This window comes from Rhodofomes roseus (genome assembly GCF_022264815.1).
Source record: "Rhodofomes roseus strain CIRM-BRFM 1785 chromosome Unknown C8Q71scaffold_32, whole genome shotgun sequence".
Classification (NCBI taxonomy): Eukaryota; Fungi; Basidiomycota; class Agaricomycetes; order Polyporales; family Fomitopsidaceae; genus Rhodofomes; species Rhodofomes roseus.
Window position 1 is genome coordinate 236445 of NW_025952988.1, and position 24628 is coordinate 261072.

The following is a 24628-nucleotide window of genomic DNA, read 5'->3' on the forward strand; positions in this document are numbered from 1 at the left end:
AAGGTACAAGTTACAGATTTGCGGACCAATACGGGCGACTTGCAGTCGAATGATAAAGGACTAGATGGATTACGACTCGATTGATAGCTGGTTCTTCACATTGACACGGGGGCCATTGATCTCCGAGTCGAGCAATGTCGTTCTAACGTCTTCTGACGTCCTTCACTCTGTTCGCTGACAGGAAGGACGCGCTCTGCAAAACATCCAAGTTGAGCCACCACATTGCTCGAGAAACAAATTCTCACTTGCGTAGAGCTCCCGAGCACGATGCATGACGAAGAGCACGACAAGAGCTAGTGTTATTGGGAAGGCCCCCATCGTACCCACCTGCAGGGCATGAACGACGCCTAATCCTCCATTCGGGTTCCCTCCCAGTACGGCTACACCGACTGCTTGACCAAAAATGCCGGTGATGAGGAACGCCACCGGTATGGTGCACCGAGTCACACAGCTGTCAATCTTCTCATGTTCGCTGAGGGTTCCTCGCCCTCTGCGTATCAGTACAGCGTGTGACTGGCATATGCCGATGTTCGCCAGGAACAAACTGCCGCCAAGGAGGGACCCACCGACCATGCACGTATGCGCGACTGCCCTGAGTATCGCGCCTGCGTACGGATCGACACAGGTGATGACATCTTGTCCGGGGAGACAGCCGACCAGTATCACGATGCCGATGGTCGACACGATTGCCGACCATAGTGTCCCGACGGCCATGCTGGTCGTCAACAATGCTGCGAAGCCGAGTATACAGTTCACTACGACGAACTTGAGATTTCTGAATGTCTGTTGCACGTGAGTAGGCTTCGTTGTCGACCGCTGTGCATCGTGCGATCCCAGGCGATCATTTGACAGCATATTACCCGAAATACTGCCCGACATTGGAGATGGAGGCCGTTGGTTTCCTACGCATAGTGATTCGGTGCGCAGACAAGCCAAAGGCGCAGTTCCATCGGGTCCGTGGGCGTGTTCCAGAGTACGAGGGGTCAGGGAGATTGACATGTTTGATCCTGCAATAAAAGGGTCGCTGAGCTCCTGCTCGGTGAATCATGACAGATACCGTACCGTTGGGTTTGTGCGAGCTGGCCTGTAGGATCCGCTCATGCGCGCCGGCTCTTATAAGTCATGTTGAGTGCTGTCCTCAGACGATTATGTGCGTCTTCCGCGCGGAGCAGCAGCAGACCCTGACAGCGTCATTTGGTAGTCTTGAGCTCTATGCAAGTGGTCAATTGTGGTTCGCGAGCACGGCCCAATATGTCAGTGTTCAGTACAGGTACTGGTCTACTTGTATCATTGAAAGCGCAGATGTATGGAACGAGAAAAGACGTACTTCCAACTGGAAATGTTCCTCGTACTGTCTGTGCGCTCTTTTGATACGACCGGTTCCAATCCGTTCGGCTCGCGCTAGCTACGGCAAGACAGTCAACTCATCGGTCTCAGCAAGGCATAGAGGTCTAGATCTACGCACCTTCATGCGGTGCGTACTGTACGATGGACATGATTTTCATCATGCTATGGCTGCGATGCACCACAGCCCATGTAAAGCAAGTGCAAAGTGAAGAGCTACCCGTATTGCACTGCTCTGACGTGAGTCAGTTTCATGCATACGGCGGCAGGCTGTGTCATCGACAGACTCGGAGCCTGTTCAGACCATCATAACAGATTCGGAGTCACTTGCCAAAACGCATTGCCGGATACAAGCAGTCAAGAAGGCGTCGGGAATGAGCCTGGCCATTCATTGTGGTACGCGAAGCATCCTGGTGAAGTCAGTGTGTCAGAGGTTCGGAAGACTAACCGTCCTTGTATGTGACTTACAAAAAAAGAGTCTGCCGACCGATGCCCCGGCCATGCTGCGTTCCGAATCGCAATGGTTGGTCCAGAATGAGGGAGACCGGAGTGAGATGCCAAATGCGTAGATTTTTAGAGCAAAAGCGCGCGTCACCTGAGCGATTCGAACACTCGCGGGCAAAGCCCAACCGCTTCACTGAAGATAGCAGGCGATCCCGTTAACCACTCCGGCAAAGTGACTCTACGTCATGATTGAGGCATGGTGGATGCGGATTGCGAGGGGAGGAGGCAGGCATGCAGTGGTGAGTCTGTGACGCGTCTGTGGCTGTGAGATCTGTGCCCGATAAGCGCTCATCGTTGCGTCGCCGCCGGTCGCGCGACTCGCGTCGACTCTGCTCACCGACTTCCGGAACCCGCGGCAGTAGCGATAAGTATGCTACACATTGCGTTGCACAAGCCTCTGGGATCCGACCCGCATAGAAGGAGCAACTTACGCAGATATGCTCACAGGTGACGTCCGAGGGAGACTACTCAGGCTGCCACGGCTGCGACCGATTCAGGTCGCGGGCGGAACTGCTCAAACGAGCGACATGCCAATTCGAGTGATGCTTTTGTCCTCAAAATGGTGCGTCTATATCTGGTCGCCAGAGTATTACCCTCGTTTCGCTGTTCAGTACCGGAGCTATGTTCAGAAGGCGGCGCCGCGGAGTGGCAAACGCTTTGACATATGAACAAAGCGACCATCTCGCTGTCGCCACCTGTTGCCCTCATTTCTATGTGGCATTGTCCTTGTGCCCCTATGTTGTGAAATGCTTTATGTATAAAGGCGAGCGCGCTCTCTGCATCCCCCTCCTCAACTCGACTTCACCTCGTCAACTAGAACCACATCGCCACACGAATCATGCGACCACCTTCCCGAGGCAACCATCGAACTTACGAACCTCCAGAGGGTTTTACTGTTCCCGTTATCATTCCTCCTAACCACGCATCTGATAGTGTGCCCCGCTCACCTGGCGACGGGCCTGGACTTCGGTATGGGGTCGTTGTCAATCTCACACGACGCGCCAGTCAGCAAGTCTGCCGAGCCACACCTCAGCCTTGATGCAGTTATGGCGAGGTTGTTGTTTGCGAGCGAGCCTGCGACAAACCACGCCTGCGAAACTAGACATGGGCATGGCGTCTCTGTCGGTCTCCCCGACACACACCCCCGTGCTCCCCCGTCAAGAAAGTGGTCGAGAAGGAGAAGCCCGCGGAATTGGAGCTCGGTCTGGAGATGGGTATGGCGAACTTGTCGGTCTCCTCACCTCGTCCGCCACGTTCCCCCAAACCTCAGCCTCTCGATAACGTCGTCGAGTTGAAGGAACCCACCACGACGGACGCTACAAGGAATGTACCATCCATTGTGATAAGTCCCGCTCCGAGCGCCCCGCCCGCACCCAAACCTCCAACGCGTGCAGCTCCTCCTCTTACTCCCTCGCCGACTGTCCTGGCCGCGGCAGTCTACCCTCTTTCTGCGCGTCCGCTCCCAGCCTCAAGACTCCGCCCACCTGCAGCCGCTCCCCAATTTGCAGTGCCTAAGCCCTCCACTACGGTGCTCAAACCCCCTGCGCCACGTCCGACGCCATCTGTCATGACACCCACTACCCCTGTCGACAAGAAGACCTACATGGTCAAGCCTCCGCTCAAGCCGGTCCCCAACCAACAACCTGCGGTGATGAACACGGCTGCAGACGTGGATACCATGGATGGATACGCTAGCTGTCGAAGACGATGAGCCTTGCGCGGCGTCATAACTGGTCCGACGGATAGGTGACCTCTCGACCCGTGTGATCCCGCCTGGAGATTTCTCTTGCAGTGGGCATACGAGTCGTGAGACGCACTTTACGTGTGACGTTTGATATACTTCACCTGACTGTTGCAGGAGTTCGTCAGCATCGGGATCGTCAGTGTGACGATCCCTCGTACTCAGACCAGCGTGATAAGGTGAGTGGCCGCCCAACGCACAGGGTGCTGGCCCTTCCCCACCACTGCTTCAAACGAACAACCACGATGAAAGGGCGATCGTCCGTTGACAGCGACTCGGAGGAATTTAGTAGCCACTCAACTGGTACGCTTGGAACGGGAGTCCTCTCGTGTGAAGCGCATTGGTTGTACGGCTGCGTAGGATTGGCGGGGAAGGCTCTGATACTAGGTTACGTGAGTCTTGTACGTTCCAGCACGAATCAGATCGAATTAGGCATCAAACCTCGGCCTGTTTGTGCAGTGACGCAAATCACTCTCGGCTGGCAACACTCGCGAGAAAGACGACTGTCCCACTCTCGAAGCACACCAGCGGAGAATGAGCGTCATATATCCACGTGCGGATCTGGAAGATACTCGGACCTCCGAGTCCTCTGGCGCATATGATGAGAGCATCCAGTTTTGATGTCTGCCACCGTGGCGTTGTTACAAGTCTCGTCCACTAGGAACTTGTTGGCCACCACTAAAGCGGCGAGGAAGTTGTCCTTGGCCTTGTCCGTGGCCTTGTCCGATATGTTACATCTGGCTCCGACCTGCGAGAGATCCAACGTGAGAGAAGCCTACAAAAGGAAGATACAGCTGAGCTTACCTAGTGTGCCGCGATGCGAGTGGGCGACGTCTAACACTCATGTAGGAAGTGCGAGCAAGATTCCTGGGCAGCCTGATACTCTTCCCTAGGTACGACCCACCGAACTTGAGGAGATCCATCGGTAAGTACCCACGGTATGCCCGGATGAGCAGGCACGATTCATCTCTGTGATGGAGACTGCATCAAGGATGCGAGCTCGCGGTTGTCCGGGTTAGGCCACCCAGACAGTTTCGCATAACAGGTGTCGCCGACTTCGATAGGTCTTCCGTGCGTGGAGCTGTCAAGAGTGTCATTGCGTGAGCGACTAGGCGACTTGTTGAGGGTATACTGTGTCATACCATACACTGGAAAGGCATGTTTCCCTTCAGGCGATCCCAAGCGATATCGTCGTGAGGCGTCGATACACGGAAACCTGGTCTCCATCCCCTAGATAGAGCACGGAGGTTGCATCCATGAACGTGTTCTGCGTTGAACGCAGCAAACGTAGCTCGCATGGAGAATCTCGATAGGTCCGCAAGGTCCATAACGCATGGGGTGCGAGAATAAGGCTTGTCGCACTCTGGCCGACGCTGCCTTCCTCGTCGCCACTAGTCTTGCAGCGTGATGTCCGTTCAGCTAACACCTCGCCGCCCGCAGGGACCAAGCCGTTCACCTGCCGTCCTACGAGGGATAAAGCCTAAGTGAATGCCAAAATGGGCGAACTGAGCAGAACTCACCATCAATCGAGAGACAGTGCATGGTTCCTCGTGGCGTTGACGGACACTCCGGACCCCATCACCTAGCTAGAGCGTGCCGCCATAGCGATAGACAACGACGGCAACACCCTTGCCCTCGCGGTGTGCAGAGGTCAAGCACCTCCCGCCGTAGTCTAGCCTTAACGCTACACGCCATTCTCAGCATCGGACACAAGGAAGAACAAGCAAAACTCACTATGAGAAGCGCTATTCACGAGTGGTCTTCAACTCTTCTGCTCGAGGCGTATCTGTGGGGTTCTTCCACTCCTCGCATGCTTTAGCGTACTGGATTGCTACATGAGCCGAAGTGTCAATGGCGTGTATGCAGGTACTCGCCGCGAGGTGCGCTGCCAGAATCTCTTTCTGCCCCGCGAAGAACTCGGACCGCGAGTGTCGTCGTCGCTCAGACGCTCCCATGCTGAATGCCAGGAGTCAGTCAAGCGGATGGACTAGCATAGTGGATGGTGCTCACAGAGATCTGAGCGATACCCTCGAAAGGGGCACCTATGTAGGCAGGGCTCGGGCTTGGGCCTCGTCTGGGTCGTTCCCGTAGGCCACTAAAGTGATGGTGTAGGAGGAATGGTAACGCGATGGGGGAGATGAAACGTAGTCGTCGTCTGAGTCGATTCATCGTGGGCAGACTCGGAAGTGTGCGCTGTGTTAGGTTCCAAGTCGCTGTTGACGCAGGGTATTTATATGTGAGCGGGTCTTAGCGCCACGGTGTGGCAACGAGCGTGGCTTTGTGCGCGGATGATCCGGATGGGCTATGTCTTGGCATGCTAGCCACGCTGTTTCCGTTCCTCTTTCGTCGTTGTCAGGAGCAGCATGTTGCTAGGCGGCATTGTCAGCCAAATCGGGCAAATGTCAAAAGGGGGCACGACACTGACTGAGATTGCCTTATCGGTCATAGAACCAGTCATGACAGGGCCGATGGTATCATTGCTTTGTGCGGAAGTGCTGATCGAACTTCCTTGAGTACGTCGCTGTAAGGCTCGGCTAAAACAGGGGGTCAGGGTTGTCGAACGTCATGACAAACGACGCACCATACGTGCCGCTTATGGTGTGGCCACCTGTGGCTCCGTTGCTACGCGAGACTGTCGCTCGACTACAGGGTGGCGCGGTCGAGGTATAAATATGAGCTCGTTCTCCACGCCATCCGTTGCAACCTTGCCTTCCTCCTTCCCCGAGCTCACGTCCCTGCCAGAAGAGCCATGCGACAGCCCAAAGCTCACCAAATTGCTTCCGAGTCATCGCCGACGGGTTTTCCCTCATCTGTTACCATTCCTCCTAACCACTATGCGGATCGCACTTCGGTCCAGAATGACTCCAATCAACTGCTGCAGCACTAGAGCAAGGCGCTCGGAGATGTGGCGACGCTAGTCTCGTACGTGAGTAACGTTTGCTCGTCTCACGGAAGCATGGTGCTGACGCGCACTTTGTGGTTCAGATGCGTCAGCGAAGACTGCCAGTCGGGGCGTTCGAAGCTTTACAGCACAGCTGGGATCCATAGACCTTGACCCTCTAGCTTCGAAGCCTAGGTAAAATTTGGGCTGGAACTCATGAACCAATCCCTCGCACCCAACGGTTGAACGTTGAACCCTTGAACGACCAAGCCCTACCGAGCCTCGCACACTGGAATAGGTAACGCTTGAGCTCACCAATATATGCACGTAACTAAGCTCTTTTGATTGCAGAGCGGCTGGAAGAGCATATCTCGACGGCCGTGGCCCTGCATTCAGGTCGATGGAGTGAGCGCAAATTGAGCATCGAGTGGACATAAGACCTACGCCTCCAGAACGCAGGGACAACATCGAAAGTTTCTTGGGACATGGGTTGACGATAGCCAGGGTCAGACTCCTCGGGTGGAAGGTCTCCCGACTTGCGTGTTCCCTCGCAGAGAGTCCTCCCGCGAGAGGCATGTGGGTCGCGAGGCATGCTTGATCCCGAGCAGTTGTCAGAGTCGCACAGTCGAGAGGGGTGTGGACGTACGGAGGTCGGCGTGGTAATTATTGCAGATCTCGTGGCACGCCACCGGCCATGACGCGTCTGTGGCTGCAAGATCGGGCACCGATCTCCCGCCGTCACGGAGGCCCAGCTCTACGATGTACATAATCTCGTGGATGGCAGTGGTGACGGCGTAATACACGATTGCAACTATGCAGACAAGAGTTCTGCGCATACTATCTCGCTACCTGTTGCACGTCCGCTGATGCATTTGCAATGTAGTCCTTCAAGCAGGCCGTCGCTCTCAAGCAGATTCTGACACTTAACATGATATGTGCTGTGCGCCTTGCGCCGTCGACAGTTCTGTTAGTCAGCGTTGGGGAGAACTTCCCAGTACAGCCATGCAAGCCCCGCACCGTCGATTTGCTCGGCCCAATTGAGGATGTTGGCGTTGCGCGTGTCCGTAGACAAAGCATCTCCCGTAGGACAATTGTTTTTAGAGATGTTGAAGTAACATGCACCCCTGTAAAGAAGAACGCAGTTAGTATCGCAGCACAGAATATGGATGACAGTCAGTTATCACCATTCTTCCACAATCAACTTCTTGCCAGCGGACTGCGCTTGCAAAACGTATGGCTGCAAGGCGGAGGTGGTCTCCGGTACCGTAGGCATGGATTAAAATGACAGCCAACGCATCACAGGTTGCGAATGTTTGGATGAAGTCGCTGTTCAACAGATACTCATTCAGGGCGAGATCTACTGTAGATCAGTGTCCAAACACAGAAGAGAAATGGTGGCCATACCACATGAACCATAACAACACACCGCGCGTCAAGCTTGCGCGTCGAACAGCACGTTGAGAAACGCATCTTGCCACTGGGCTGCGGTTTGGTGAGATAATCCCTCATTAACACTTTCGATCCGTAACTCTATAAGATTGATGTCGTATGCAAAGCCTTACAATGAGATGGCGCCGCCATGGAGGCAGGTCTGGACGCCGCACTCTCGTCCGCCTGTGCCCGATACGCGCCTGAGATGATTCTGCCAGTGGCGGCGGGAACAACATCGGCGGAGGAGGAGGATATCTAGGAGGAGTGACCATATTCAGCCACCGACCGATCATCGGCGTCTTGCGTGACGCGTCTGTGGCTGAGATCTAAGTCCCGATTGGTTCGACGCCGGTTGATACGGCGCTGGGCGATGTCGATTTTGGAAAACGACGCTTGCCTGATACTTGCTCTCTATCCTCTACCTTTCCAGACCCGCAAAGGGAATCTACCGGACACGAGAATGTCATCGACTGGTCCAAACTGCTTGAATCTGGAGCTTGAAGCTACAGTACTGTTCGACAAGTTGTTTTCCAGTGGCTGTCGCCATGAACGCGTATGCTGCCAGTCTTGACCGACCCGCGTCTGCTCCGCATTACTATCAAAGCTGAAGACCACTGACCTCGGAACGAATCAGACTAGCCGGATGATCTTGATGCTCATTTCATACGCGCAGGGCTTGGCGGACTGAAGGAAAGGAGACATGCGAGGATGGTGGCACCTGTCCCCTGGTGGGTCATGTCGTATCCAATGGCCGTCACGCTTCACTTACTATGTGGTCTCTTGTGGACTAAGCTTGAAGCATCCCACTCATGGATGCGGTTGCGTTAGGGTACAAAGGTTGCATTGCTTTGACATTCACCACTCGCTTTGTCCACCATTGTCCTTAGCTCGCGTCCTTCACCGAGGTCCCCAGGGGCTTCCGGCGGGTATAAAGACCACTTCGTCTTCGAAGCATTCCTTGCATCCTGTTACCTCCCGCATCCATTCGACATGTCTCGTCGCCACAAAGCGTCGTCTGCCACCATTCCTACACTATGTATACGGCGTTCTCTTCACGCGTTACCATTCCTCCTACCCATCGAGCATAGGCAGCCCTAGTTGTTCTGCATGAAGCGAAGCGGCAGGAGCAGTCATTGACGCCGAATGCTGGACGTATGTCCCTTGTCATTCTGTCCATGCTGGAGTCTAAGCTGACACGGAATGTTCGCTGGTTGATAGATCGACCAAAGCGAGGCGGGAAGAGCATGGCTGGCTCGTCGCGAAGCGCGTGCATCTTTGCTTCTGGCCTGTTGAACGAGCAGGACAGGCCCCAGCTGCGACGGAACACCATGGGGCCGAGACGGGTAAAGGACGCGAGAATGGAGGGCGCTCAGTCTAAAAGGTGTGCCACACCATCTCTCCATACAGCTCAGATACTGACTTGCGCCTAGTCTACGAGCAAACACTGCTCCAAGGCGCTCGAACACAAAGGCATACCTTTACAATGCAGAGCAGGAGAAACAGCCCTCACGGACCCTCGCATGCTGAGGTGATTCGAGTGCATGTGCAGACCATACCTGCCGGGTTGCGCCCCAGTACATTGGCTTCCTTGCGCGCTGCTCTCCCTGCTACCCACTGGCAGGGAGCCGTGACTCCCTACTGCCGAAGGCGCTACTGTTCGCAGACTTTCGTATGCCCGTCCGCTCCTGGGAATCCGCTCGTTTCGCCAAATCGACAGGCTGCTACTGCTTGAATGACGCTCGCGACATGCCTATCCTTGGACATGGGAAGAGTTCCTCTGGTTCGTGGCCATGTGTGCTTCTCGGACTCTATCATCGGCGACCAACCGATGATGCAAGTGCGCACTGGGGGAGAAGGCAGTCGCTCGACCGGTGCGTCTCGTGCGGGAGAGTCCTCCCTAGCGAAGCGTAGTGGTCGTACAACCGTGCTTGTAGGAAGGCGTGTTGAGAGTCTATGCATCATCGGCTAGCTTGGGAATCACAGCATATGTCTGCTCAACAGACCTTCAACTACACCTATCCCGACCTCACGAAAGCCCTCCGAGGAGCATATACGGGCTTCCGATGCGACGTGAGAGAATGCGCATATACTACTGACTTCAGCTCCCCACAGGCGATACAAACACAAGAATGGGCTAGGCGATGCACGAGATCTAGACAACGAGACCTAGCTAGACATTGAATGGACACTGCGAAAAGGCCTCTGCACGATCCTACCGCACAAGAGCATCGCACGCACGAATATGCTGAGAATCGATGGATCGAAGAAGCGTACGGCGACCCGCTGTCCTCACTCGGCGCTCCCATAACTATTCACTGATCATTTAGTAGTCACACGATAAGCTTTCTCAGCTCTTGGGGCAGGCGCGTATAAGTCGAGTCACGACACCGTTCTGACTCGGAGGTCGCTGAGCGCAGGAACCGATACCCATTCTCGGCTGACGATGTCCTCGAGCAAGACAACTGTCTCGCCCTCGAGACATACCAGCGGAGGATGGCTCTGGCGGCTGGATGAGCTTTGCTGCTGCCAGCTTCTCCAAGGAAAGTCGACAACGATACCAGGAGTCCCTGGGAGGACCAGTGCATGAGCAGAGCACGTAGCGGATGAAGACAGAATATCATACCTTCAATTGGACATCTGCCGCGATGACAAGTGGAAAGAACCCATGTGCACAAAGAGCTCGTGTGTGAACCTTTCCACATCCCCCTAACGTGCGACGCCCATCCGCTGTCGAGCGCGAGGAGATCCATGATAGATCATGCTCAGGAGCCTGAGCTCCCAGCACTTCCGCAGACACGCTGATCCAGGGCGATGAACCTGAAGAGTCGGCGCCTATAGCGGGCCACGGCGTCGGCAGATGCTCGTTCATGGCTGCTCTACGTCGATAAACTCGTTGGCTCTGCATCGCAGCACATGCGGTATATCTGGTTGACACAGGGATTCCGTAGCGCGCGATGCCTGCCTGGTGATACCTCGGCGTGAGTGGCGATCAAAATGGGCGAACTGAACAGGGCTCACCATTTGCACTGTCCGGACGCGCCACATGTCATAGTCGCGTGGCGGTTCAAAAGACCATGCACCCAATCACCTAGGTAGAGCGCGCCGCCATACCCGATTTGACTGCCGTCGACGCCCTTCCGTCGCGAGTCGCAGAGCTTAAGAGCCTCCCGTTCACCCTTGGTAGACGCGGACAGTCTGTGGCACATTTGGACGACTCATCATCGAATCTCCGTCGTTTGGTTTGGAATGTGACGTGGCAGTGGGTGTACCGTCGTGCGAGGTCTGCGGCGCGAGGTAGTACTGCGGCGGTGAACCGGCCCAGGAACGGGTGGCGGGATGGTTAGGAGGAATGGTAACGCAGTCATAGAGAGTGAATGTAGCTGTAGCGTGAGTCGATACATCGCAGGAAGTCGTATGTGCAGATGTTGGCTAGCTTCGAGTTGCCGTGGATGCAGGGTATTTATACGCGAGCGAGCCTGAGATCTGCTGTGCGTTCCTGTGGCCAAAGCGCCACGGCGTGGCAACAAGCGTGGCTTTGTGTGCGAATGATCCGCGTTGGCCACCTCTTGGCATGCTGGCCACGTTGTTTTACGTCCCTGGCCGTCGTTAGGGGAAGCATAAAGCTGGGCGGTATTGTCAACCGAATCGAGCAAATGTCAACAGGGAGACTACAGTACCGATTGTCCGTGCCGACTCACGGAACGAGCCCAAGGCGCCACCGTGACAGGGTGCACGCATCTGCCTGCCGAGCGATGCTGCGCTCAGAAACTTGTGACTGCTTACGGCAATACCAGGGATGGTATGCCGATGGTTCCAAATCCAGCCTGAGCTATGAACGTTTGAACACGCGGCCCTGGTCCTACAACCACGCACCTATAGAGGAAACACGGGCCCGCGGCGCACACTTTGCCCTATGATGCGCCGGTATGCAGCTGCGAGACCGCCAATTTGGGACGTGTACTACTTTGACTGATCCTTAAGTATAAGGACCGTGGCACTATCGGCCCAGATTCCACGTCTGACTGCGTTTGCTGTTCAGTTCTCCCCATGAGTCCTCGGGTCGTGTCTCGCGTTCAGAACACTGGGATTAACGGAGCGGCGCCACAGTGAGGAGGCCTCCTCGGAATAGCAGCGGAGCTTCTCTATGCATGAGTATCTTGGCTTGCTAAGGCGAATCTTTGTGCTCACACACGTTTTGCGCGCCTCAGTCCGATCGCGGGGGACGTAGTAGAATCATGATTCGCGCTCTGTCGTCCTAAACTCGTAAGGTTTCAAGTCGTGATTTGGGAAGCAACGTCGAAGAAGAGGGTCTGGTCTGGGGCTGTGCGCGTACATGGCCGCCGGTCACCTGCACGACGCGTCTGTGGCTGTGAGATTGTGCCCCCGATCACTTCGACGCCGGAGGTCGTCGCCGTTCGCGGTGACTCGAGTTGGACCACGCGGCTTGCTCCTCTGCAATCTCCTCTACTCGTTGTGGTCAGTACCAGTGCTTGCAGACAGGCGTAGTAAGTATGAGGAGCGTTGAGTGAACGTGGCTGCATGCTAGCGCGACGTGCGACGGTGGACAGTGAGCCTGCCATTCAGCCTGGCGTGAGTCCACTCGATCCGCGCAGAGCACATCAACATTCAAACATCTGGTAGAATTGTCTGTCAAGAGGGCCCGGACGACAGGAACAGGCATGAACGCGTCTGTGGCGAAGATGAAGGCTGGCCAATTTCGCGGACGCTATCATGTTTTCTGAGGACTCAGAACCAGTACTAGTCAGTAATGCACCATCTCAAGGCTCGCATACTTACACCTTTTGAGCGCGCCCAGACGGTCGTGAGGGCTCCGCGCTGCTGCGTGAGTATGATGCATTCCATAGCCGGCTGGTGCGCCGCGTTTCAACGGTGCGAAGTAGCATCCAATGGCCGTGGATTTCCACCCGTGAGACCCAGTCCGAGACTCACGAAGGAAAGAAATAGTCAAGTACAGTCATACGACCACTACGCTTCACACGAGAGGACTCTCCCGTGTAAGGCGCACCAGTCGAGTGGCTACCCTGTCTTGCACAAGCCCCTACGACGCACGCATCATAGGCAGCATGAAAGGTTCGTCCATGTTACGATCCGGCTCCGTTTGGTCTGTAGTAGGCGGTACGGACGGGAAAGTGGACTCGGAATGGGCGTCAGAGTTCGCGCCTTGGAGCTCTGATGCTCGAGCAGCGCGGCGGGTCTTCATCCCCCTCTCCTCCTGCATCGGTGTTGTCGTTGGTAAGAGGATGTGCACTGCATGTATTTGCAGTCGCATCCTCTTCCAGTATTCCTTGTAGCTATCGTTGAGGTCGTTGCTTCGTTTTTGGCCCGTACACCAAGTTTCCGCAATTTCTTGCGCCAAGGATGTTGCATCGTTAGTAGTCCTGGGCACGTTGTTACGAGCTGCAGGGTGCTTACGTACGCGGAACCGGTGTGCGTGTGTACTTTAGGCAGTTGCACACCGGCCGGAGAAGTCAGAGTTGGCGATGGGATCCTGCGTATACTGCAAGCTAGTTGCGTTGTGCAGTAGTCGAAACATTTGGCACCGACGAGATTGGGGCCTTTGCAAATAGTTGCACGACAATCGTCGCCGCATCGCGATGTGAGCAAGCTTGCCGACCATGGCTGGCGACCATGCTGGACCAATCTCGCGCTATCGCCAACGTCGCCCTCGAAGCGTGGAAATTCCCCGTCACGGGGAGGCCCAGATGCCGTACGGATCTGTGCGCGTAGGACGTCGGTCCTAAAGCGCCTTCGGCGGTAGGGGACTGACCACGCCGCTCCAAGTCAATGTATTGATGCTCGTGGCGAAGTGGGACGTATGTTCCGTGGAGGAACCGCTTGACAGTGTTCATCATCTGAAACAGCCATATCTCAATCCCAAAGAACAGACGAAAGACGGAGCAGGACGTACTACGCTTGTACCAGCGATGTGCAGGGGACGTAGCAGGAACAACGGATCGCCGGCTCTGTGTGATGAGGGCCTTCGATGTGCGCAATAGCGAAAGGTGGTTGAAGCATCACAAATAATGGTTAGGAGGAGTGGCAACGAGCACAGAGGAGGCTGCATAAACGACAAGGAGAAGGTACGGTGCCGCGCTGAGTGGCGGCAGAACAAGGGGGGCGACATACCCTGAGGCAGGGGCTTTGATCGGTTTCATTGAGGAAGAGAAGACTGGGAGGGTATTTATACCCGGGGAACAGTGCTTACAGGTGGATGAGGGACAAAAGGAGTGGCGAGAACAAAGCGATGCTCACCTCGCACGGACTCGGATTGTACGCGACATCAGTGGCAAAAAGGGCCATACAGAGACAAGACGACGCGCCGTTGGTGCCATATTCCGTGTTCCTGCTCTGAGTCGAATGAGAGCTCGAGTCGCAGGAGCTAGGCACGCTGCTAGTGTCTCCTCAAGCTCTTGTTGATGGTGCTGAGCATCGTGCGTTGTTCCTGCGTTGATGACCCAGAGATTGAAAGGACCGAAGATCGAGGCTTCCGTAGTCAAGGCTCGAAAGAGTACACATCGACGCCGACTCATTTGGAGTCACCGCTGACTGACACAAGACTGACAGTTGGAAAGTCGCATCCAAGTCGCGTCCGAGTCGGAGTAGTCGAACGGCGACGCGTCTGTGGCTGAGATCGATCCCCGATCTATGCCGAGTGGGGGGCCCCTGGTAACCGCAGACGCGCCCGCTCAGTGCGCTCACCAGTGCTGGGGATAGGCAACGCCCCCGCCAAATGGCTTTAGCGCGCGGCCAAGCGCTCGAGGACGGAAGCGGACACGATTGATGGTAGCTGGCCATCGTGCCGAGATGCCATATAATCTCTTGCAGATAGTCCAGCGATCGTCTTCGTATCAGGCGCCACAGTGAGCAGCCAACGGTATCGAAAACTGTGGTCTGCAACAGCGGCTTTATTCGTAGATCTTGTACACAGTGCGTTTACGATAAGGATTCTAAGCAAAACGTTGGTTGCCGATTTTTTGTTGTGTGTCGAGAAGTAACTGATCTCGCTGTATGCATGCTGAGATCGTGCATTAAATGAAGAGCTGTGAAGATTCGGCAACGAAGGATCGACTCGTCGGGTCTGAAAACGGTCATCCCGAACGTTGGATGGGCGAGAGGTTGTCGTTACGAGACCATACAGAAGGTGCTGGTTTTCACGGCGTGCAGATCAAGCGCCCGTGCGGGATGTGGCTGCGGTGTGCATGTCCCCTGTCAGTATGTTCAACAATGGCTATCCAATGTAGTCGGGACACCTTGAGAATGAATACATGAGTTGTTTTTCAGCTTCTCTCATAACCGTCAGGTGCGAGCTGGTGAGTTTCTTGCGTCTGAACGTCACGGTACAGCTTACATAAGCGATACATCGCACAAGCGCCGCGGCTGTACGTGCCATGTCCCTGGGATGCTGGATGCAGTCTGCTACTAGACGTCTGCGTTTGAAGTATAAGGCGGGCAATTTCCTGCCGACGGGGAGACGAGGAATCCAGGCTATAGCTGGCAACAACATGGTGAGTCATGTTATCACTGAAGTTGTGAACGTCACGGTGCAACTTGAACTTGAACTGTGTTGCCGCTGCATCGACAGGGACTTTCGAGTCGGTGCGCCACGGCGTCGGTACAGTACTCACTGCCGGCCATCCTCCACAAGAGCCCTGTTCCTAGGAACGGCTTTCCAGACACACTGCACTCCGAGTACAAGTCCAGTGCCGTCGTGGCCGCAAGTCTGGCGCAATGTCGCGCGTGTCCGCCCGCGAGTCCCTCCGCAAACTCAACTATTCCCACATCGGAAGGCCCGCCGGACCAAGATGAAACCGACAGCTGCGATACTGAGTGCACTGATCAGTGAGGCTGAGCAGGAGAAGACTACTGAGGAAGCCGGTGAGCAGTGAGGCCAGGCAAGACGAAGGTGAAGGGCAGGCCCAGGATAGAGGATAAGGAGTGCAAGCCAGTGGACGTGTTCGTCAAGACCGTTGCATGCCATTTCCAGGAGCTCAAGCTCACCGACAAGGTGCGTACGTTCGAGGTCGCTGCGGATGCCTGATGGCTCCGAGCGGTGATCGTGTCACCGCGGGATCTGTGCCCGGCCTGAAGCGGAAGCAGCGCGCGTCGCGGGACGTCAATATGGACGTCAGTGTCGACGAGGAGAACAAGGAAGATGTCGAGTACGCCGGAGACAACGAGAAGGTTGACTCGGACGGCGAGCTCGAACGAAACGTGCTGATACCCCTACTAGTAGACCCTTACCGCCACGGCAGTGGCGGTCTCAAGCTCTACTACTCTTCCGACACCCTCACCACGTCTCCCGCTCATCGCAGCGTGGCTACCGCACCCATACTACATCGACCCGAGCCGCATTACCACCATCACTGAGTCAGATTCTCGTGCGGCAATGACGTCGCAGCTGCCCTGGCCCCCGCTCTCCGATGCCCCCTTCCGCGCCGCCAGCACCGTCGCTGCACTCACGCTCACGCTCCCGGCGCCCACGCACCCTATCTAGCCAGTCACTGCAAGGGAACGTGCCTAACGACTCGCGCCGCGCGGGCACACAAGGTTCGCACTCGGTGAGTCCTGACGTGGACACCGCCGGAGGACGAGACAGCCGCGTTACTCTTGCTGCAGACGAGCAGCTCGCCGACGTCGATGCAGTCGAGCTCTACCCCGACGAGCTTGGCTCGGGCGGACCGACGTTTGCGCTACACCTCCCGAATCTCTGAGACCCACTTTGCATGTACAGACTGACCTCTGTAATTCACAATATACATGTATCATACATCCAGCACTCATTTACTACAGTTTACGCTCTTTCCCGCTGCACACCGATACCTCCTAGCACTATGTACCATGCCTATCTACGATATCGCGTTCTGTGTGATCGGCACGACAACGATAAGATGAGATATTGCACTATCGCTCGTTTAGATAACACTAGATTACACGGCCGTGATCCCGGCACGAATAGACGCTGGCCGTCCAGCGAAGGGGCGTTGCCTATCCCCATCACCACGGTCGACGGGACCAACAACGCAAGACTCGCGACCCCCATGCTCATCCCAGGAGAACTCTCCCTGATGCGCTACGCAGGTCGGGAGACCGCTCGTTGGCCGGACCGAATATTGACCTCGCGGGACGGTGTACGGAGGGTACTATTCACTCTCGTGTCCCTCTTCATCATCGCCGTCATCAAGCTATAAGCCGCACTTGGCTGGCTAGACGCATCGCGGCGCGGATAGCCATGTAAGTGAGTTCTTGAGAGGACACGCGTTGGCTCCAGACTTCGTCACGGTGAGTAGTACTTGGTCGCTTCTGCATGCTGGTGATGTCCCGCTGACGACAACGCAACGCTTCTGCCAGTATCGATGCATCGTCCCCTATTGAGGTGATCAGGTGCTGTAATGGACAGAAGCAGACGATGATGAGCACGAGGCTACTCACACAGGTGCGGCATACGGGCATTATCCCTCGCTGGCCGAGGTTCACGTTGGCATTCTGCGCAATGGTCGCGCCGTTCTGATAGAGGTATGCGTTCTATCCAGCTTCGGCCGTTAACCCTCTTGCTCATCTTTAATATGCGCCTCTACAGCTACTCAGTCGCCCTTAGGCCCATGTCTGGAAGCGCGAAAGTGCGTTCGATTCACTTCCGTTGCATAGGGCGAACCAGATGGCGAGTACTCACGTGTCAAGGTGGTCCAGCACCGCTTGATCGCATCATCAGAAAGTCCTGAAGCCTGTAGTGCTCCAGGATCGCCCTGTGGCTGTCGCAATGTTGCATCCGCGGAGTGGTTAGGAGGAATGGTAACGCGCGCGAGTAACACGCGTATGGAAGGCTGATGACCGGAGCGTGAATGCATGGCTGGTTGCAGTAAGGTGAGTGTAGGTCCTGAGTGTAGGTGTGCTGAGAGGGGATATACGAACAGGGGCTCTGTTTATACGTCGAGTCGGCCACACCAGGGCACAGGGCATGTACAGACCGCTTAGCGAAGGTGGCCATGCACAAAGCGGGGATCGGCGCGTCATGCATCAAAGCGACCGCTACTCCATATTCGGACGAAGAGCATGGCAACGAAACTACGACCGCATTTGGACGTCCATAATGTGGCGTTCAAAGGGCATCCGTGCGCGTCCTTCGACTCGTGGCATCGCTTGTGCAACGTGCCCAATAACACCCTTTCGTCGAACGTGATGTCTCCGTCTGGCCCATCGGCGGCCCAATCAGTCCAGCTCTAGGTTCGCGTGTAGTCGGACGGAGACACTTTTTGACCAGTGCTTGGGGTCGTGCGTGTCCGACATCTTGTCCTGCACCCGATTTGGCTGGCAATGATTGTAATGCTGCTATCCCCTTCACGCGATGGTCGGCATGTCAGCAGATGTGGCCCATTCATGCCCCTATTTTACAAAGCGACACTCGTTGCCACGCTTTGTTGGGCTTTTGCCGGGTGGCCGAAGAACAACAGCGAGCTGCCGCCCGACCAGGTATAAATACCCTGGACATCCCAAAGACCGCATCCCTACTCGAGCAACACCGCTGGAAACTTCCCCGATGTCTCGCCTCAGACTAGCATCCCGCTCTGACGTTATGTCGTTACCATTCCTCCTACACCATCCTGATCACGGAACACCCAAGCGGCACCACTGCAAGACATGGGACACCCACTGCAGTCTGTGAGCGTACCCAGAGCGTACCATCCGCTCCAGCGCGCCAGTACTCCGACGTCTCGCTATTCGTCTTCTCCTCGCACAAGCTGTTGTCCGACTTGCTCAACGTGATCTGGCGGGATCGACACATCCCTTCTGTGCGATTTGAAATCCCAACCCGCTGCCCATGTCAACGACGCAACGACCAACATCCTTACATACCCACAGGGCACCATGGTCGTTCATGGTCCCTGCGGCGTACCTCTTGCGTGCGGGAGGTTGTGCAAATGGGTATGGCCGACGGGGATGACCTACGGGATGGAGACCGGGTTCGCCGCTGCGCCGAGGGCCCTCATGCTCGGCTTGAGCATTCGCATCGGCGCGACGCAACCCTTCGAGCGATACTGCCAGATGTGCCTACTCACGCAGTACCGCACTTCATCATCCACGTATACGCAGTCCTGCGATGCAAGCGTGTAACCGTCTCCTTCATTGTCGATGTATGCGCGATGTGGCTCCCCGCGATTCCCCCTCCCTCTTTGTCCTCCCCCGCCTCCTCTCGCACCATGCACTCTGCTTTCGATCACGTAGCTCTGCCTTTGGACGAGTTCGCCGACTTCGCTGCGTTCATGGCTTCGATGACAATGGATACCCCGACTCTACGTTCACGGGTGATGACCAGTACTATATGCCAGACTCTCTCAATGAGCCGGTATGTTACCATGCACATACCCACTAGTGCCGTGACTGATGCATCCTTGCCTCAGATGCTTCATATGCGCGAAGCACTATTCTTCCGCGATGTGGTAGAATCTGTGGTCACGGTGCCCTCATTTGAGGAGGCCGTAGGTACCGACGACTCCAGCAGCTCAGCTGGAGCCCCACCCGACCTCATCGCTCCCCGTCCCCGCCGCATCGCCCTCCCTCCCTTCCTCCTCCGGTCGGTCTTCCACCTTCACTCCGCCCCCGCCGAGCCGCAAGCCCGCACTGTCGACCCGCGCCCGCGCCCTCCCCGAGCCTCCGCTGACCTCCCCGCCCCCGCCGAGCTGCAGGCCCGCCCGCACTGTCGACTTCGTCGAGATCTTCGATGTTGATGCTTTCTATGGGACCTCGGAGTCGTTCTCATCTTGCATTTTTGGCCTCCGCTGTATCATCTACAGGTACGCGCAAGCGGCGCTTACAGCCATTCGAGAGCGGTGTGTAACATTTAGCGATGCGGGGCGGTGCTCTTTGGTTCTCGCCCCCGGACCCGTCGCACGCGGTACCCTACGAACCAGATCGTCGCCGGAACCCTGACACTGTCTCAAGAAGCCCGTGTACTATCTCACATCAGAGAGCATAACTTAAGCAGGCAATTAGGGATGAAAATATTTGGTCAGTCCTCGACTCTCATTGCTCCACGTACGCCCTATTGATATGACAATTCTAGGAACATTTACCGCATAGAGATCCCTCGTACTCTGTACTTGCGGACGTTACACGCGGCGGTTGACGACGTGCCGGGTGGATGATATGCGCCATCCTTTGCTGGGATGCTACTAGAGCGTGACAGTTGTCCCGCTCCTGGGCATAGCCAGCAGAGAGTGGTTCGCGTGCTATGCAGCTACCTTTCATTACTGTAGCGAGGTGACACCGCGTGTAGCCACCGAACCTTTGCGTGTCCCACGCCACAGACGCGTCTTTGTCACAGTCTGCTACGCGTTTGTCGTCTCCCCACCCTCTAGCCTCTTCCTCGCTCGAGTACACAGTGAACTCTGAACATGTTGGCCAGCGTCACTTCCGTACATCGCGCCTGGGCCGCGCAGGGCACTACACATGTGTACTCAACGTTCAGCCTGAGAGAGCGCCCGGCGGCGCCGCCCGCCATACATTGCGCTGGTCACGAGGACCCAGGACGTCATGCACCGCATAAGTACTGCTGCGAGAGTCCTTGACCTTCGCCACCATCCCACTCGCAGGGCATGCACGCTCTAGCACTCATCTCTGTCCTCGTCTAGCTGCTTCGAAGTCGCGATGACCACTGCGAAGATCATCTACGGTACTGCGTGGTACGTACGCGCGCCGACTGCCGCGAAGTTGCTGAGATCGATACGCAGGATGCCAGGAAAAAGGAGCGCACGACGGAGCTCGTTGTCAGTGCAGTCCTCAATGGGTTCCGTGCTATCGATACCGGTACGCCTCCTGTGCACTACTGGTAGAAACGTCTCTCACGCGCGATACCATCCGACAGCCGGCCAGCCTAAGCACTACAAGTGTGTATCTTTGTGGGGATATACGGGCTCTATGCTGAACATGCGCCTCTCCTCGTAGCGAAGAACTCGTAGGCGAGGCACTTGAGATCCTACAGAAACAGCACGGCATCAAGCGAGAGGACCTCTGGATCCAGACCAAGTGAGCATTTCGCCTCATGGGACGCCGCTTCCTCTCACAACGCAACACACCTCTCTTGCCCAGGTTCACCTCGCTAGGCGGCCAAGACCGCTCCAAACCGCTCCCCTACAACCCCAGCGACCCCATCCCCACGCAAATCCAGACCTCCGTCCAGAACTCGCTCAAGAACCTCCGCACGACCTACCTCGACAGTCTCCTATTGCACTCGCCGCTCTCACGCCTGCCCGACACCGTCGCCGCGTGGCGCGCGCTCGTCGAGCTTCAGGACTCCGGCACGGTGCGCACGATCGGGATGAGCAACACGTACGACGTGCGTATCCTCGAGAAGCTCGAGCAGGAGACCGGGCGCCGTGTGCAGATCGTGCAGAACCGGTGGTTTGAGGGCAACGCGTGGGATAGGGAGGTCTGTCGATACTGTCGCGAGCGCGGGATCCAGTACCAGTAAGTCTCGACTGTCATTCTTGTACTCTGGCGCCGCCCAGTCCTGTCGGTGGGACGCGTCTGCTCACCATCCGTGCCCCAGGTCATTCTGGACACTCTCCGGCTCGCCCTCCCTCCTCGCTCATCCATCCCTCCGCGCTGTCGCCCAGGCAAAGCACTGCACCCCCGCGCAGGCGCTCTTCCGGCTCGCACAGCTCCACGGCGTCACGCCACTCTCGGGAACGACGAGCGTCCAGCACATGCAGGAGGACGTTGCCGCGGAAGAGATAGAGCTCACTGAAGAGCTGAAGGGTGGTGAAGCAAGGGACATCGTGAGGCTTGTGTGGGACGAGTGAGTGAGTGGTGCTTCATGAGAAGCAGCATGATGAACGGGATGTGGACGAAGGTCACTGAGCGTGTACGATAGCTGATGTGTAGGCAAGCCGACCCAGTTCTCAATACAACAGGCAATGCCAACTACACGGAAACGAGGTCGTATTCTTGAGGGGTAGAGACATCTAAGTCCACGCCAGCGATGGTACATACTTACATAGTTTGAAGCTGCGTCGAGTGAAGGGTCCGCAGCCATGACGCGTCTGTGGCTGACAGATCTCGCCCCGATCTCAGGCGCCGTCACGATGTTGGCGTCACGGTCGACTTGTGCTTTGCCATTTCGACGTCAACACCTGCCCGACACAGCGGACAAGTCGGTTTTTAACAAATCGGAACATTGGTCTTACATAGCAAGGGTCAGTAGTTTTTTAAGCGGCCATGTACGGTTACGTAACATGGCGCTTAAATATGGAATGTTCACCGCATGTAAGAAATTTCGTACATAGGTATTAAAAGATGTTATATTCGGCTACAGTACATTGACCACATGTATCCTGCATGTTAGCAACACGTACATTGAGACTAAACACTGTATGGTCAGAGAATGGTAGTCACTCTAGCATTGTCAGCACAGTTATAATGTTAGAATCTCGTGCATTGCGGGAACAAAGGGCGCACATTCGAAATGTAATCGCAATGTAAGAAGGCCCCTCTAACATTGTGCTTACATTGTCATTACATTTGAAATGTATGTCTTACATTGTCATTACATTTTTAATGTGCGCAGCCTCTCTTACATTGTCATTACATTCCAATTGTGCGCCCTTTGTTCCCGCAATGCACGAGATTCTAACATTATAACTGTGCTGACAATGCTAGAGTGACTACCATTCTCTGACCATACAGTGTTTAGTCTCAATGTACGTGTTGCTAACATGCAGGATACATGTGGTCAATGTACTGTAGCCGAACATAACATCTTTTAATACCTATGTACGAAATTTCTTACATGCGGTGAACATTCCATATTTAAGCGCCATGTTACGTAACCGTACATGGCCGCTTAGAAAACTACTGACCCTTGCTATGTAAGACCAATGTTCCGATTTGTTAAAAGCCGACTTGTCCGCTGTGCGATATCACTTTCCTTCCGACACCAGCCTATCGTGCACCTACGGAATGCGGAATACAAGTACACTTCCCGAGTACTCCGAGCGGGTGAGTGAGCCACACCGTAGCTGTCATCGAATTATCGTAACATGTGCCGGCTCGAGCTTGGCTTCAGTAGCAGGTACCACCGGGGCCCGGAGTCTGCCCCAGTGAGTTCATTTCGACTTTTGTGCTCGCCTTTCGAGGGTCGTTCGCAACTCCTTACGAGCAGGTCTACCACTGCTGAGTCCTGACGCGTCCTAATGCCTCGGTCATGGACCTTCGTCGTGGCGATATTGTACAAGAACTCGCAGCGTACGTACTTGTCGCGCAGCTCGCAAGCAACTGGGCTACCTCCGAGCCCAATTACGCGACGCGTCACTGAGCTTCAGGGACCGTACGCATTACGAAGATGCAGACAGAAGATCACGAAACCGTTTGGGGCTGAACAAGGGTGAAGACCTGTGCGTGCTCAGCGGCTCCTTCAGGCGGTCGTTTCCTCCTTCAGCCGGACGTATGACGGCATCGACCCGGGGATGCGGGTGACCCGCGCGCAACCCCCTCCTCCGGCACAAGCTGCAAAAAGGCAGAAGAAGACGGTCTCGAGGCTCAAGGGCAGCGCCGGGGTCAGAGTCAAAGCTGAGCTGCTCGATGCAGCAGCCTCCCTCTCGCTGCGGACGGGCTGCCTCACCGACAAATCCAGCCTCCGCCGGGTCTCCGAAGAAGAGGGCCACTTCGCCTGAAAAGCCCGCTTCCTTCAGGCGATCGTATTATCCCAGAATGTTGGCTCATCGGGTGTGATCAGCATGACGTGACGACTACCAGTCCATCATCGCCGCATCGGTAAGTCAATTCGTCTCCCCTTTCCTGCTTTTTCTCTTGATATTGAGGTACAACTGATGCAGACTGTGTGCCTACACTTGGACCCTCGTGTCCGTCTGCGACTCAAGTGCCGACGTGAGTCATGCTCCCATTTCTCTCCCTTACATACCCATTGACAGACGTCAGGGGTCCCCGTAAACCTTGGCACTCCGATATATGAGCGCACGGGAAATCTGGCCTCGATAGACGTCGCAGAGAGATCTGATCGAGCACCTTCGCTGCAGAGCGCGACATAAGCCTATGCGCTCACAAGGGATCCTTACCAACAGTCCATCGCGCGATGTTACGCGCTCTGTGGCCCGACAAACGGATGACCAAGATCGCGGTGTACCACTGAAGACCAGCGGCTCCAGCCCCTATCGTCGAATGCACGAGAGGTGTCGATGCATATGGAAATTGCGCTCGCTGACACATTCGACCTGACCGAGCACCGTTGACACCTCGCGCGGAACGCAACTGCCCGCGATCCCATCGACTCATGGGAGTCCATGGCCATGGTGCATCGCGTGAGGGATAGCAGCCTATACGTGCGACATAGCGACGAACTAGGTGGCCGCTCGACTGGTACGCTACGCGCGGGAGAGTCCTCCCGCGTGACGCGTAGTGGTCGTGCGACCGCCGATAAGTTTGCTGACAGACTAGAGAGATGCCCATGGACTACTCGACGGACATCGAAGCTTAGGACGTCAATTCACGAGGCCTCTCAAGCTTCCGTGCTTGTGTCAGCTTCCAACAGAGGGGCCTGGAATGACGATAGCGAGTAACGACACAGCAATATAGGATTGTACGGATCAGCATCTCGCGCATCCTCACTTGGGACTCTCGGGAATACCCCTAATGTTGCATTCGTGCTCAACTGAGCCACGATGACGTCAATAAATATGAGTGCAAAGAGAGCGTGG

At 55.8% G+C, this 24628-nt stretch overlaps 7 protein-coding genes and 1 non-coding gene across 8 annotated transcripts; 4 read left to right on the top strand and 4 right to left on the bottom strand.

The window, feature by feature from the left end:
• Nucleotides 1-113: 113 nt before the first annotated feature.
• C8Q71DRAFT_375508 (uncharacterized protein) lies at nt 114-1295 on the bottom strand. The gene is made up of 2 exons (XM_047918153.1): nt 1063-1295; nt 114-1007 (listed from the first exon to the last, which is right to left on the bottom strand). Exon 2 carries the CDS (start codon nt 997-999, stop codon nt 163-165), a length of 837 nt encoding a protein of 278 aa, XP_047773653.1. The 5' UTR covers nt 1000-1007; nt 1063-1295; the 3' UTR covers nt 114-162.
• A 638-nt stretch (nt 1296-1933) lies between these two features.
• C8Q71DRAFT_t147 lies at nt 1934-2025 on the bottom strand. The gene has a single exon. It is a non-coding gene; the product is annotated as a tRNA-Ser (tRNA).
• Nucleotides 2026-7437: 5412 nt separating this feature from the next.
• On the bottom strand, nt 7438-7743 carry C8Q71DRAFT_862625 (uncharacterized protein; the record flags this gene model as incomplete). Its single annotated transcript, XM_047928049.1, has 2 exons — nt 7438-7594; nt 7655-7743. The coding sequence occupies 2 exons, from the start codon at nt 7741-7743 to the stop codon at nt 7438-7440; spliced, it is 246 nt and encodes an 81-aa protein (XP_047773654.1).
• Nucleotides 7744-8891: 1148 nt separating this feature from the next.
• C8Q71DRAFT_727568 (uncharacterized protein) lies at nt 8892-10071 on the top strand (the record flags this gene model as incomplete). The annotated part of the gene is made up of 7 exons (XM_047921864.1): nt 8892-8937; nt 8994-9053; nt 9120-9282; nt 9309-9475; nt 9523-9772; nt 9903-9971; nt 10014-10071. The coding sequence occupies 7 exons, from the start codon at nt 8892-8894 to the stop codon at nt 10069-10071; spliced, it is 813 nt and encodes a 270-aa protein (XP_047773655.1).
• Nucleotides 10072-13278: 3207 nt separating this feature from the next.
• On the bottom strand, nt 13279-14220 carry C8Q71DRAFT_375582 (uncharacterized protein). The gene is made up of 3 exons (XM_047918154.1): nt 14175-14220; nt 13831-14122; nt 13279-13774 (listed from the first exon to the last, which is right to left on the bottom strand). Exons 2-3 carry the CDS (start codon nt 14044-14046, stop codon nt 13427-13429), a joined length of 564 nt encoding a protein of 187 aa, XP_047773656.1. The 5' UTR covers nt 14047-14122; nt 14175-14220; the 3' UTR covers nt 13279-13426.
• Nucleotides 14221-18800: 4580 nt separating this feature from the next.
• On the top strand, nt 18801-19776 carry C8Q71DRAFT_375602 (uncharacterized protein). Its single transcript, XM_047918155.1, has 2 exons — nt 18801-19263; nt 19319-19776. Exons 1-2 carry the CDS (start codon nt 19018-19020, stop codon nt 19643-19645), a joined length of 573 nt encoding a protein of 190 aa, XP_047773657.1. The 5' UTR covers nt 18801-19017; the 3' UTR covers nt 19646-19776.
• Nucleotides 19777-20341: 565 nt separating this feature from the next.
• C8Q71DRAFT_911407 (Aldo/keto reductase) lies at nt 20342-22152 on the top strand. The gene is made up of 6 exons (XM_047929131.1): nt 20342-20599; nt 20656-20723; nt 20782-20803; nt 20862-20942; nt 21006-21383; nt 21466-22152. Exons 1-6 carry the CDS (start codon nt 20565-20567, stop codon nt 21716-21718), a joined length of 837 nt encoding a protein of 278 aa, XP_047773658.1. The 5' UTR covers nt 20342-20564; the 3' UTR covers nt 21719-22152.
• A 955-nt stretch (nt 22153-23107) lies between these two features.
• Nucleotides 23108-23962, top strand: C8Q71DRAFT_727572 (uncharacterized protein; the record flags this gene model as incomplete). Its single annotated transcript, XM_047921865.1, is given in 6 exon segments — nt 23108-23159; nt 23179-23308; nt 23353-23557; nt 23650-23687; nt 23750-23801; nt 23846-23962. 6 exon segments carry the CDS (start codon nt 23108-23110, stop codon nt 23960-23962), a joined length of 594 nt encoding a protein of 197 aa, XP_047773659.1.
• Between the last annotated feature and the right edge of the window lie 666 nt (nt 23963-24628).

What these genes read in the sequence shown, in the direction of transcription:
- C8Q71DRAFT_375508 (XM_047918153.1), bottom strand. Translation starts at nt 999, where the DNA reads ATGTCAATCTCCCTGACCCCTCGTACTCTGGAACACGCCCACGGACCC.
- C8Q71DRAFT_375582 (XM_047918154.1), bottom strand. Translation starts at nt 14,046, where the DNA reads ATGTCGCCCCCCTTGTTCTGCCGCCACTCAGCGCGGCACCGTACCTTC. An exon ending in ACATCGCTGGTACAAGCGTA is followed by an intron (nt 13,775 to 13,830) that starts GTACGTCCTGCT and finishes TGGCTGTTTCAG; the next exon opens with ATGATGAACACTGTCAAGCG.
- C8Q71DRAFT_375602 (XM_047918155.1), top strand. Translation starts at nt 19,018, where the DNA reads ATGCAAGCGTGTAACCGTCTCCTTCATTGTCGATGTATGCGCGATGTG. An exon ending in CAGACTCTCTCAATGAGCCG is followed by an intron (nt 19,264 to 19,318) that starts GTATGTTACCAT and finishes TCCTTGCCTCAG; the next exon opens with ATGCTTCATATGCGCGAAGC.
- C8Q71DRAFT_911407 (XM_047929131.1), top strand. Translation starts at nt 20,565, where the DNA reads ATGACCACTGCGAAGATCATCTACGGTACTGCGTG. An exon ending in GACCTCTGGATCCAGACCAA is followed by an intron (nt 20,943 to 21,005) that starts GTGAGCATTTCG and finishes TCTCTTGCCCAG; the next exon opens with GTTCACCTCGCTAGGCGGCC. An exon ending in GAGCGCGGGATCCAGTACCA is followed by an intron (nt 21,384 to 21,465) that starts GTAAGTCTCGAC and finishes TCCGTGCCCCAG; the next exon opens with GTCATTCTGGACACTCTCCG.